The sequence below is a fragment of the Nycticebus coucang genome, chromosome 18, assembly GCF_027406575.1.
Source record: "Nycticebus coucang isolate mNycCou1 chromosome 18, mNycCou1.pri, whole genome shotgun sequence".
Taxonomy (NCBI): domain Eukaryota; kingdom Metazoa; phylum Chordata; class Mammalia; order Primates; family Lorisidae; genus Nycticebus; species Nycticebus coucang.
Window position 1 is genome coordinate 68,269,754 of NC_069797.1, and position 13,821 is coordinate 68,283,574.

At 37.5% G+C, this 13,821-nt stretch overlaps 1 protein-coding gene across 4 annotated transcripts in view; it reads left to right on the top strand.

The window, feature by feature from the left end:
• Positions 1-13,821, top strand: part of LOC128569806 (ABC-type organic anion transporter ABCA8-like) — a 67,732-nt gene that overhangs the window by 28,222 nt on the left and 25,689 nt on the right. For all 4 annotated transcript variants that reach the window (XM_053568323.1, XM_053568324.1, XM_053568325.1 and 1 more), the window contains 10 exons: positions 715-890; positions 1,681-1,800; positions 2,042-2,180; positions 2,692-2,782; positions 5,638-5,777; positions 7,478-7,597; positions 9,324-9,522; positions 10,845-11,011; positions 11,676-11,809; positions 12,391-12,534. In XM_053568323.1, coding sequence (XP_053424298.1) covers positions 715-890; positions 1,681-1,800; positions 2,042-2,180; positions 2,692-2,782; positions 5,638-5,777; positions 7,478-7,597; positions 9,324-9,522; positions 10,845-11,011; positions 11,676-11,809; positions 12,391-12,534 — 1,430 coding nt within the window. The remainder of the gene's footprint in view (positions 1-714; positions 891-1,680; positions 1,801-2,041; positions 2,181-2,691; positions 2,783-5,637; positions 5,778-7,477; positions 7,598-9,323; positions 9,523-10,844; positions 11,012-11,675; positions 11,810-12,390; positions 12,535-13,821) is intronic.

The following is a 13,821-nucleotide window of genomic DNA, read 5'->3' on the forward strand; positions in this document are numbered from 1 at the left end:
GGAAGGCATGGTATTTTGTTTACAGTGTTAATCTACAGAGGTATATAATAGTTCCTAGGTATACCATATATGAAATTCGTGTATTACATCATACTTATTTGCATGGTTATAAGTTACCTTTTGGCATTCCGATTTGTATCTGTCAGCTCTTGCTGCATAACAAACATTCTCAGAATTATTAGCTTAAAATAAAAATGTTTTATTGTTTCTCATGATTTTATGGGTTGACTGGACAGCTTTTCTGTTCTGGATCAAAGTGACTGGGGCTATACGATTTCACATGGCCTAACTCACAAATTGGGGGCCTCAGTTACAGCAGCTGAACTTCTCTTCCCACATGGAAGTTCACCTTCCAGGAGGCTAGCGTGGGATTCATGAGTGCAGCAGTAATAGAGGGCACATCACTGCATGGGAGCTCCTCTTCATCCCTTCCTTCTATCACATTTCTTATGGCCCCACTGGGTATGCAGCCAAACCCAAGTGTGTGGGACAGATGAAGAGACTCTACATCTTAATGGGAAAACCTACAGATGGGAACTTTATTGTTTCAATAGATTATGAAACTAAAATGGAAGTTCATAATGCCTAAATTGTATAAATCTTAAAGATAGATTTATACACCTCAAATTTAATTAATCGATAGATTGTGATTTTTATTTAGAAATGTTCTAACGTTAGCATCATACTGATACTAAATTTTAAACTTCGTTATAGGTTCAGTTGCCATCTACAATAACCAACTTTCAGAAATGGCTCACCTAGAAAATATTATCAAGCTCACTGGAGTTTGTCCACAAGCCAATGTACAATTTAATTGTCTCACTGTCAAAGAAAACCTCAAGCTCTTTGCTAAAATAAAAGGGATTCTGCCACAAGAAATGGATAGAGAGGTACATAAATGTGTTAGAACTAAGGAGTTGTTCAATATCAGATTGCTAAAACCTGTTTGCTCTGTATTTTTGGTTTTTCATTCATTTATTTGTGTGCACATCATAGAATAAAGAAATTCCAGTTTAAATAACAGCTAACATTTATGTTTATTAATAATTTGCATGTACCAAGAATATCCTCAACTTTAAATGTAATAACTCATTTATTCCTCATAGTCATCCTATGAGATAGGTGCTACTATAATTCCTATTTCATATCTGTGGAAGGAGGCTGAGGTTCAAGAGGGCAGGTAACTGGACCAAAGTTGTAAAGCTAGTTTAATAAGAGTGGCACAAAAACCGAGGCAGTTTGTTTCTAGAAAACAAGCTTTTTTTTTTTTTTTTTTTTAATTTCAGCTTGCTTGTTCGTTCTTCTTCATTTGAAGTACTGTTTTTTCTTTTTTTTGTTCATTTTCTTTCTTCTTTTTTTTAATGTTCTTCCTTTGGCGATTCTCTTTCCCGTTGCCTCCCTAGTAGCTGGGATTACAGACGCCCACCACAACGTCCAGCTGTTTTTGATGTTAGTAGAGACGGGGTCTTACTCTGGCTCACTGTGCTCATACTGGTCTCGAACCTCTGAGCTCAGGCAATCCACCCGCCTCGGCCTCCCACAGCGCTGGGACTACAGGCGTGAGCCACCACGCCCAGCCAACAAGCTTTTAACTATTATACTCTACAGCTTTGTATTTGCCAATTTAAAAAGGAAAAAAAGAAATATTGGCTTATTTCATAAATGTTGTCTTTTGGTTAGATACAAAGAGTTTTGCTGGAATTAGAAATGAAAAACATCCAGGATGTCCTCGCTCAAAACTTAAGTGGTGGACAGAAGAGAAAACTAACCTTTGGCATTGCCATTTTAGGAGACCCCCAGGTAAGTCAGGCTAAATGTACAGGGGAATTCAAATTTTAACAACTGAAACTTTTGGTAAAAGTTCAAATGTTTTACTTGCAAAGGACGTGTGTGATAAAATATTTATGATAGAACACTAAATAACAGGAAAAAACCCCTAACCTTAATGTCCTCTTAAATATGAATAGTGTGGTTTCTACATCATATCTTGGAGCAGCTTTACCTCTGTAGAAAACTCCTTTACACATGTTCCTCCTCTTAGATTTTCCTGTTGGATGAACCAACCGCTGGCTTGGATCCCTTTTCAAGACACCGAGTGTGGAGCCTTCTCAAGGAATGCAAAAAAGACCGTGTGGTCCTCTTCAGCACCCAGTTCATGGATGAGGCTGACATCCTGGCCGGTAATTGCTGGTTTCCTTTACGTGACAACTTCAAGAGATTTAGATTGCTATTTTGAACAGCTGTATCTTGCACTATGCTAATCGCTCTGACTCTGGTAATCTGCACAACGAGTGATGATAGGAACTGGACCCAGAGCCTCTTAACTCTCAGCCACTTTGGGTTTCCTGCAGAATTTTATGTCATTGATTATGTGCAAGTGTGATCTGCCAGGACACTCACTTTTACAAAGTGAGAATGAGGGCTGTATTCCACGAATTTAATTCTTTACTCAAAATTGAGGTAAATCAACTTCAAATACTCAGATAAAGTTAAAGTTAAAGTTTGATTCATGAAAATAAATACTAGCATGATTCTCTATATCAGAATACGTGTCCACGTCATGTAATCTCCCTGATGAGCTGGGCAGCAACACACCAGCCCGAGGACACAAGTGAGATTAAGATGCGGAATTGATTGCCTGTCTTTTTTTGGAAATGAAACTTTTTCTTTCTTTCTTTTCTTCCTTTTCAGATAGGAAAGTGTTTCTCTCCAAAGGGAAGCTGAAGTGTGCTGGTTCTTCTTTGTTTCTAAAAAAAAAATGGGGGATTGGCTATCACTTAAGGTAGGGTCGTGTGAGAAGGCTGGAAGTGTGTGGCCCAGGCTGGGATAATGCGCGGTGCTTGACGTGAAGCATTACAACCCAAAGGGAAGCTTTTGTCATCTCACCCTGGGGTTTGTACACACGTGTACACATATATGTGTGGAGACATCTATCTAGCCATTTGGTATGTACACATAAGAGAGAATCGTTAGGCAGACTTTAGAGACTGAGAATATGACAACAAAAGCTTAGATAAGTGGTATAGACAATGCATCTACAACACACTGGTTGTGCAGGAAGATGTGCATGAAGGGCACTTTTTCAGTTGACACATGCGTATTTCACACATGCAGACACCCCGCCTCGCTCATCCAGGGTGTTGATGCAATTTCTTAAGTCATCTGCTTGTTTCCGCTCCTCCTAAATCTCATCTTCCTTTGTTTCGTCCTGCTGATCCTTTTTCATCTTATCATTATTTGTATTTTGAGCAGCAGCACATTCGAGCTGTTACTTGTTGAGTGATTCGGAGATACGATATTCAACATTGTTTTATTTCAATCTTCTATTTTTTGAGATAAGAACTGCTGTTACTTTTACTTTACAGATGAAATTGCCAGTGTGAGTGCTAAACAAACAAAAAGAAAATTAAAAAGAAAATAAAAGAAATTATAAGCTCCCCAAGTTCTTACATGGTAGAGCCAGGAATTGGGACTAGATACTTTTAACTTCAAAATCCAGTGTCCAAATCCATATTTTAAACTAATTTTTAACTGCTGTACAATTGGTTAGTGTTTCTGAATTAGGCCACCTCTACTTAAAAAAAAAAAAAAGGAAACAAATACGTAATGGCAACAAGAGAAAGCAAACCTGGGCGGTTTCCTCGAATCCTTTCCCCCTTAAGTTTAAGTCCTGAAGAGTTCTTTGAATAATATTTGTCATTGACTTTGTTAATTTTTCAGTTCTGTGTAATGTCCCCCTTTTTGTTTTCAAATTTCCTAAAGCACTTTGTTTTAATTTCTTCTTGGAAGTTAATTAAAGTCTCTGAAAGTGTATTTTCTCAGCTATAAAATAGGAGTAACAATTCCTGGCTGCAAGTAAAGGTTATAGAAAATAAATGAGATGCTGTCTTGCATTTGCAGGGCAACATAACATGTTCTCAAAATTAGAAGTGCTAGTTAGGAAATAAAATTATATCAAATATGCTTACTTTTAATTTAGTAAGAAATCCACATTTTAAGAAAAAATATTAAAACCTATTATAAACATGAAAAAAACCCAAAATAGTGCTAGTAAGGATTTCTGTCCAATGCTTGAGCCTCTTCATGGGCTCCTGGCCAGGAATTTGTGCAATTGGCTTATTTTCTTCTCAACCAGAGGTCAAGAAACTATGGCCCATGAGTCAGATTCAGCCCATGTCTTGTTTCTGCAAATATGGTTTGACTGGACCCCAGCCACGCCCAGTCTGTGAGATAATTCTGTGTCTGCTTCCACATCACGACAGACATCTGATAGCCTGCAAATTCTAGAGTATTCACTGTCTAGCCATTTACCTAAAAATTTGACCATACCCCCCCTTCTAAGCTATAAGCTCCTGGAGGAAGGGTGCTGTGTTCCACTCATACGGCCCCCACAGCCCCCGGCACAATTTCCTGTAAGTGGCCAGGGAATAGTTCTTGAACATTCATTGTTGCGGGGAGGTGGGGGAGGCAGCATTATAGTGAACAGCTATGATTTTTTTTTTTTTGCTTTAATCGTTCAGTAGATCTCACTGCTTCAAAAAATAGCATATATTCTTATAAGTTCATTCATGCCCTGTGAGTAAGTAGAATAATTTTGACTTAAGCATTTGGTTAAATCGGATAGTTACCATTTTAATGACTTTCTAAGTGAAAACATTATTGTTATTCAGTTCTTAGAACAACCTTAGATGCTAGGAACCATTATTCCATTTTACGAATGAGGAAACTGTTCAGGCAGATTGAACAACACCTTTTAAGTGACGAAACCAAGTTTCAAAGTTTGAAAATATAACTACTGATATATTATCTACTGTATACTTTATAACCTCAATTGATAGATTTTTGTCTCTTTGTCTGTTTTTCTATAATAGAGAAATATCTGTGGTGTTTTTGAACGTATACACTGATTTTCTCAATGATAAGTTTTTCTTAGAGTCCTGGGGTTAGCACTATAAGAAAAACAAAACTTAGGGATCCCATCACCTCAAACCCAAATTTAACCGTGATTTTCTACCTCTAACCGAGTTTTCCTTTGTTTCACTTATTATTATTGATAATTGTTTAGTTCTCTGTTAGTTCATTTATTTTCCTCCTATCCCTTCCCCATTAGACAATCCATTCCCTAAGAGCAGGGCAGTGCTGTGCTGGTCCCCTCTGCACCTTCAGCACTAACTGTAACGTTTGTCCCACAATAAGAACAGAGCACATTTGTTTGCCTTGAATGACTAAATTGAACAACTGAATTTGTGTGGCATCGTGCTTGCTGAAAGTCCCTTGTTCTTTTGAACCAACACAAACAGTGCTGCTTTCCAACTTGAACTTCCCTTGTACATAATCTTGACCATTATCCAAGTATGGTCAGTCCTGATCTTCGCTTGAGGACCTCAATCAATATCCCAGCTTCTCTGGGCATGACCCCCGAGTAACCTCACCAGTAATTCTGAGTCATTCTTTGATTCCCCCCATGATATTTACATGATCTGTGTGGGTTTTGGGGTCTCTTATTTCGTGTTTATATGACATATTTCTGGGATTAGATTTTAGTTGATTTTTTTGCCCTAGAGAGGGCAATAGTCATTTTTGTCATGCTATTGGAGACTGTATCAAATAACATATACCATTTTTTTAAAATATCAGTTTGCAGTTAAATGAAATATGTCTACAGGAAAACATAACATCACTTGTTAAACAGCACATCCCTGATGCCAAATTATCGGCCTCAAGTGAAGGAAAACTTGTCTATACGTTACCCTTAGAAAGAACAAACAAATTTCCAGGTAATGTGCACAAACACCACAAAAGAAAATATATAAATAATTTAATAATAATACTAATGATATTTACTACTAATACAACTAACATTTGGGGGGGTTCTGTGTGTTCAGGTATTGAAAGATGATCAAAAGATTAGTATAAAAACTGGATTATTTGATGTATAGTGGTAAATATTATTACATTCTAATAGTGTAAGGTGTGGTGGGCACTTAGGAACCTTCTTCTAGTCCTCCTTTCAGTATACAGCACAATATTGTTATATTTATAACGGTACATGAACACAGATGTTTGAAAACCTCTGGCTTAAGCACTATATTAAATAGCCCTTGATGTGGCTGTTTCTTTTTTAAATTTTTCAATTTTGGGGGGGTGCATCACAGTTGCATAAATTTATAAGGTACATGTAATATTTTGATACAGGCACACAATATGAATTTATTGAGTCAAGGTACTTGGGGGATGCATCACACCAGCCATTTAACATTTCTTTGTATTAGGAACATTCTAATTCCACAATTTTGGGCAACATTTTTGTGATAGCTTTGGAGCTTTCAGGCTAATACATAAAAATTTACTAATGACATACACTATTCAGGGAATCTGTTCCCCCACAGTGGGACACCAGGATGTCCTGCGTGATTAACGAAGACTTATAAATTACCCCCACAAAGTCATTCAAATGTATATTTTATGGGGACAACGCAAGTATTACTTAGAATCATCAGGCAAAGTGTTAATCAAACGCTTATTATTAAGTTAGAGAAAACTTGAAAAAGTTTTAGGTGCAATGAAGGCGAATGCATGATGCTCAGCATTTAAATCTGACTTCTCTGCTTTTTTGTAGAAGGTGCTCTAGTCAGGACAGAAAGATTGTGGATTATCATTTTGCCCCAGTAGGAGCGTCAAGTTGAAGACATTGGACTTCTATAACCAATCTAGAATTTAGAATTAGGTGTTCATTTAAGCTTTATGTAACTATTCACTACCATTCAGATCCCCCTATGCGGGGCTATTGTTCATTGCTTTATGAACAATGACTAATGAGTAAGTATTTTTTTGTGAATGAACTAAAGAATCAATGGATACAAAATTTCTAGAAAGTCATGGTTATCCAAGAAAATTTCCTGAGTCAACTTTTTCATTTTCTATTATGTGTTGCAATGTTTTTCTTCCATTGTCAGGGAAAGAGTTCTTTTTTTAAAATGGCTTTTGTTCTGTATCTTTTTTTGGAAAGTTTTTTTTTTTCTGAACTGAAGAAGATTCTGCACCACCCAACCAATTCTCAAAAAGTTAGTTCATTCTTTTTCATCAAGTATAGCATAAATGTCTCTCATTCATATCTGTTCTCTGGAAAGGACTTTTTGATTAATGAGGCCGAGAGTTAGAAAATTCAAGCTACATAATTAACTAAATTTTAAGAGCAATTCAGAGAAAAAGCTAAATGAAATTTTGAATAGAAGTGTGAATAAATATAAATTAATATTTGATCACAAGAAAGTAATATGTGGACTACAAAACAGTTTAAAATAGAAAAAGCAAGATGGGATTTGAAGAATAAGGTTGCTTATTGTAAAGTGTTAATTTAAAAATGTTTTTGACTTCTAACAAGCTTAATTTCATAGATGAGGTGTCTTTAAACAGGTGTTTTCCGTTCACTTCTGATTTTTATTTTTTGGCTCACTGCCCTGTGTTGTATCTTCAGAGCTTTACAAGGATCTTGATAGCTGCCCTGGCCTGGGAATTGAGAATTATGGTGTTTCCATGACAACGTTGAATGAGGTTTTTCTGAAACTAGAAGGAAAATCAGCAATTGATGAATCAGGTAAATAAAATACATGAAAACTGTCATGTAAAAGTACTCACAACATCCAGTGCAGTATATATTTCAAGAAGATAGTGTTGCACAAACTCAGATGCTGTGGTTATGTTTTTCCTTTTTTTTCCTTCATACTAGAAATTGGAAAATGCCTATTTACCTGTCTTTAAGGTCACAGGTCTCCCCTCTTTTTCTGAAGCCCAGCTGACAAATATTTCTGATACTGTTTTCCCCATTGTAACATCTGTTTGATTTCATTTGTAGTTTGGCATCTTCATTTTCCCATCTGCTCACTAATGTTGTCTATATTTTCCAGTAGATCTTACAATATATTTATCATAGTTCTTTTTTTAAATTGCATGTTTTAATTCCATCATGGAATTAAAGGAGCAATGACCCTTATCAGTGACTGAGTATGACGGATCTGTGTTTCTTATTCTCTATGGGTTAAATTTCTATCCCTATTATGAGCATCTTATAATTTTTACTTTATTGTGGGGTTTACTTTAAAAGAAAAAAAGTAAATAACGGTAAATGCTGAAATAAGCAGTGCCCAGAAAATGACTCTTACTCCGTCACCCTGCTGCTGTGACGGCCAAATCCATCTGATTTGTCTTTGGCAAGTGGCCAGGCTTTTGCACAGCTTCTATTATCTTCGGTTTCCCCCAGCTACAAATGTTTTAGGGGTAGAATCCAGTCTTTCCCAGGAGAATCATGTTGATTTTCGGCATGCTTCCATTTTTTTCTGTTTTATCTGTTTATTATTTATCAGTATATCTGTGTCCTCTCTCTTGTCTGGCGACTGGCCCTCGGTGGACTGATGTGTTACCCAGAGGACGGCCCCAAGCGCTTTGCTGGTGTCTTGAGCAAGACCCCCTGAACCTCCGTGTCTCTCTCTGGTTTTCATTCTTCCTTCTGCCCACCTGCTGGGGATGCTGTTCCCCCAGCTGTCAGTGTACTGTTTCTACACACGTAGGGAAAGTTCCAGGGGGAAAGAGTCGGTAGATGGCGTGAGCTTGTGTTACGGCTCCAGTGATCCCAGTCAATCATACCAGCTCACCCGTGAGCGTAAGAGTGTGTTTAATCTGCGCTGCTTTCTCCATATTCGTGTCGGTTTCCTTATTTGCCTCCCTTTCTCTGCTGCTGCTGTGCCCTCAAGGCGAAATCTTCTCCCATAGGAACGGCCCTTCCTTTTCAGGAAGTTAGTCTTTTCAGCTCTCTTTGTGCCCTCATGTAGCTGATGGATTAAAAATAACAAAAATAACGATAGTTTATCCTCTTGCTAAGAGGGGTAACAATGTCTTGCAACTACCTAGAAGTAGACCCTTGAATTACTCTTTTAACTTACTTCTGAACACTATCTTAAAAGCTGACGTCTTTATTTGTACTGTGTTTTTGAGTTCATGGCCGTGCCTGTATGTTTACGGGTGTCTGCTTTTTGAGGTTTGATGTCAGACACATTTTAGCATCATACAATGGACATCATCCTGGGTGTCTCCAGATTGTACAGAATATACAAAAGAGTGTAGTTTCAAATACTGGGAAGAGCTTTGAAATCTCTACAGGAACAATATGTCAATTTGTAGCTTAATTGGACATGTCAGGTAACTGCTTTTTTTTTTTAACTAAGTTTCCCAGTGACACTTAGACACTGCAATAATCTTGCATATTTATCTTCTAAGAAGTACATCTGAAGTGGGATTTTATGAATTGCTTATTTTGTGTTTTGCAGAAATTGCTATGTTGAGAGAAGTATGTGTGGAGAGTGCTGGGGACACAGGAAGGCTTGTTGAGATGGAACAAGTTATCTCTTCACTTAAGGAGATAAAAGAGACAATAAGTGGCATGGCTCTGTGGCGACAGCAAGTCTGTGCCATTGCAAGGGTTCGGTTATTAAAGTTGAAGCATGAAAGAAAAGCTATTTTATCACTGTGAGTAGCAGAGTGCCATAGAATTATGTTTAGTCAATGCATTAAAAAGGCAAACATACATAAGGTGTAAAAGCAAGAGAAAAAAATAAGAAATTTTCATGTCTACAAACCTATATAGAGTATAAGGGCCAATTTAGTTGATAGTCCTTGCAGTTTTCTGATAGGAGCCTGGCCAGTGGACTTTGTAATGTTTCAGAGACAGTTCTAGACAGAAACTCCAGTAATGTGACCTTTCCTGTGCTATTTCCTCTCTGCACATCTCCATTTCCCAGAGCTCTCTTTCAGCTGTGTGGTTACCTTACTGACTCTTCCCTGGGGGCCTGACTCTTCCACCATTATGCTATTGGCTTTTCCCTGGATGTCATAACTTCCCTCCTGCCCACTGAAGGGAAAGTTGATCATTCTGCATACCTACTGTGTGCCTTATGGGTACCATTCCCTGGCCCCAAGAATTCTATCACTTCCCCTAGCACCCTGGAGCTAATGGCCTCATGTCAGAGCCCAAGGAAACGTGTCTGCCGTCAATACCTAGGAGGAGAGAGGAGAGAGGAGGCTTGGCACACAATCAAATCTCAATAAATACTTGCTAAGCAAGCAAGTAATGAGAATTGACTGAGGAGTTTTAACAAGGAAATTAGCATGATTGGAGAGTACAGGGGACACAGGAAGGCTTGTTGAGATGGAACAAGTTATCTCTTAAGGAGATAAAAGAGACGATATGAATATGACAATATGAATATGAATCTGTCAACACATGATAGAGGGTCTGCAAAGAGTGAAGAATGGATGGATGCCAGCCATTTAGCAAGATCTCAGGCAAGATAGGAATGGAAGTAAAAATATAAGGACAGTATAATAAGATGTTGTGATGTATTTGAAATAGGAAATATAAGAGACTAAGGAGTGAGTGAAAAGTAATTAAAAATTTGAGCCTGGAGACTAAAGAAATCGTGTGGTCACTAAGGGAAAGAGGAATTATGAGAAGAGGAGGTCATGTGCAGAAGATTCAGACTAAAGTGTCCATGAATAACCAGAGAAAGGGGGAATGTGACGTGGTAGCACAGGGCACAGGCCGAATCTGGACACGTTGTTCAAGGACAAATGTCCGATGAAATTGTAGGGTATGTCACACGGCCAGGAATGAGCATAGGATAAATTTACAGTTTATCAACTCCAATTTAGAAGTAGGAAAAAGAAAAAACAATACCCAAGAAATAAGACAGACAGTGATGTGTTTAATTTTCATAACTTCTTGATGTGCTCTGACAGTTTTAGGTTAGGAAATGACGTTGCATTCACATTGGCAATTTTTTTCTGTCTAGGCTACTGATTCTATTGATTGGATTGGCACCTCTTCTTGCACAGAATATACTGTTGAAAATGTATCAAAACATTTACACTTGGGATCTTTCCCCGCATTTGTACTTCCTTGCTCCAGGACAACCACCACGTGATCCTCTCACTCAATTACTGATCATCAATAAAACAGGTAATAACGTGGTGAGTGCTGGATTCCCAGCTCCTGTTGAGAGCATCAGTTAGGGAACATGTTCACCAGGAGGAAAAGTGAGCTTTTGTGTTCTTCAGTGTATGTTAAAAACCATTTTACTAGACTCGGGGATAATGTATGCAAGCCCTCAAACTAGGCAGGAAGTAACTAAGTGTTGTCCAAAGAAGAAAGAAAGAATCTGGTGGCAATTTGAAAATTAAAGCATTTGCACCGATAAACAACCGTTTTTAATAGTTTAATTGGGATATAATTTAACATGTCATACAATTTATCCATTTAAATGTATGTGGGTCAATATGTAAGTTTTGAGATACACAAAAGTCGAGAATCATAAAATCTAGGTAGACAGAAACAAATGGAGCCCTCCCAGCAACACCGATAAGCCCAACAAGTTGAAACTTCCACAGGTAAATCAGAAAGGACACTCTTGACTGGGTTTCTTGGAAGTGAAATACTGGACCATAACACAGTCTGTCTCAAAACTTAGTGGTGAACAAGTACAATTCCATAACCAATAGCAGCTGTTCTTATTTATTCCCTCCCTCGTCTGAAACAACCACAAATTTACTTTCTATTGATTGGCCCATTCTGGACATCAATTTTCTCAGTTTTGTGATATCTAATATGTTTAACTGCTCCCTAGGGGCAAACATTGATGACTTTATACGGTCTGTGGAGCATCAGAACATAGCTCTGAAAGTGGATGCCTTTGGACGTGAAAATGGTACAGATGACCCAGCTTACAATGGCGCCATCACGGTGTGTGGGAATGGAAAGGTATATGGACTTCTATTTCATAATTTTTCCCCAAGGTATAAAAACCTAATATGACATTTACATACCCATACTTCGAATTTAAAAAGTAAAAATCAAACACTGCTTTTATTATTTAATGAATTATATTCATTGCCATAAGTAATTTATTCAAATAAGGATCACCATCTGCCAACACAAATGGTGTGTGTTAGCAAAATACATACTATCCACTGTCCAATGCATGTTAAAGTCTAAAAAAATCATGATTTCCCCTCGAGTATTTTATAATACATATATTCTGAAATTTCTGTTTTGTTCTTAAATAATCAACATATGATTCTAGCCTCAGACACAACACCCGTCACTCTAAAATCAGACACATGATTTTGTTTTACCATATGCATGTTCTGTTACACCGTAGATTTAAAAGATTCTGCTTTTACTTGCACGTTATTTATACTTATACAGCATTTAGTTTCTTGTTTTGATTACCTAGCACCATCTTAAAAACATAACCTCTTAAATTAAAATACTGCATTTTGACTTCCTTAGAAAAAATTGAAAACCTTTAAGAACATATAACCTCACCTGTTATATTTCAGAATTACAGATTTTCCTTGGCATGCAATACCAAGAGGTTGAATTGCTTCCCTGTTCTGATAGACGTTCTTAGTAATGGGCTCCTTGCCATGGTTGAACCCGCGGCACCTGAGCGTATCCAAACTGACAGAAGCACAACTGGAGGGGTAAATATCCAATCGTACTTGTCATCTCTGACTTTCCATCAGCAATCTCCCGGATTGCTGTTTCAAGTGCTGGAGTCGGATTCTTGCTGAATAAACCACTGCATGATAAATTAGCGTTTGAGTCATGCTAGTTCTAGGGTTTGAGACATCCATACACTTTTCAGAGCTTCAATTGTTTAAAGGAAAGTAGAAATAAGAAAATGTTTTTCAACGAGAATATGAAGCAAGAAGGGGGGAATTGTGCAGCCCTGTGACTAGCATAAAAATAATGAACAGACGAAAGAAGAAAAGAAGGAAGGAAGGGAGGAAAGGAGGGAGGGAGGAAAGAAAAGGCTTTATTATTACTCTGAGAAGTTCTGCAAAAGAAAAAAATTCAAGACAAAGTTGAAGCTAGAATTGCAGAAGGTCTACTTTAGACTTACTCTACGTTCTTGTTCAATAAACTATTTTTTTTTTTTTTGCAGTTTTTGGCCAGGGCTGGGTTTGAACCCGCCACCTCCGGCATAGGGGGTTGGTGACCTACCCCTTTGGGCCACAGGTGCTGCCCCATTTTTTTTTTTTCTTTTTGCCTATCTTAGACTTACCAAACCATGTTCCCACATGTGAGGCAAAAAAAAACAGTCTTGTTTTTAAACAAATGCCCAATATACTACAATATGTATAGCCGTCTAAGCTTAGAAACCAGAATACCTATCACAGTTTGAAATAATTCTTTCTTCTTATTTTGTAAACGTGTTTTTCCCTATCAGAGGGTTCTTTAAGCACTGGTATCATGTATTTTTAACACTATATAAATACCTTGTACCTAGGAAAAGGCTTGGAACAGGATAAACATTAAATAACTTGATTTTTAAAAGCAAGTTATAGCAAGCATAAAGCAATGCCAGAGCCATCAAATTTTCAATACTCAAGTCAACTCTAGGGTTTTAAGATGATATACGTGGCCAATAGTCATTAACCCATATGTATTAAAATGAACTACATATTCATGAATATTCTTTAAATTTCAATAAGTTCTTCAGTCACCTTCTTCTGCCCTATCTCATTGTGTTCTCGGGAAATGTAAATTCCCTTTATTAAGGGTATGCAAGAGACTTAATCATTAAAGTAAAAGGTTTTAGTCACTCAACAAGTACTAATTGACTTTAGAATATATGTCATGGTTCATTTAATTAACCTTTTATGATCATGAAGACTTTTTCAACCTCCTAGTTTCTGAGAGCAAGATACCATTCAGGGGTCCTCAAACTACGGCCCGTGGGCCCCATGAGGCGATGTGATTGTATT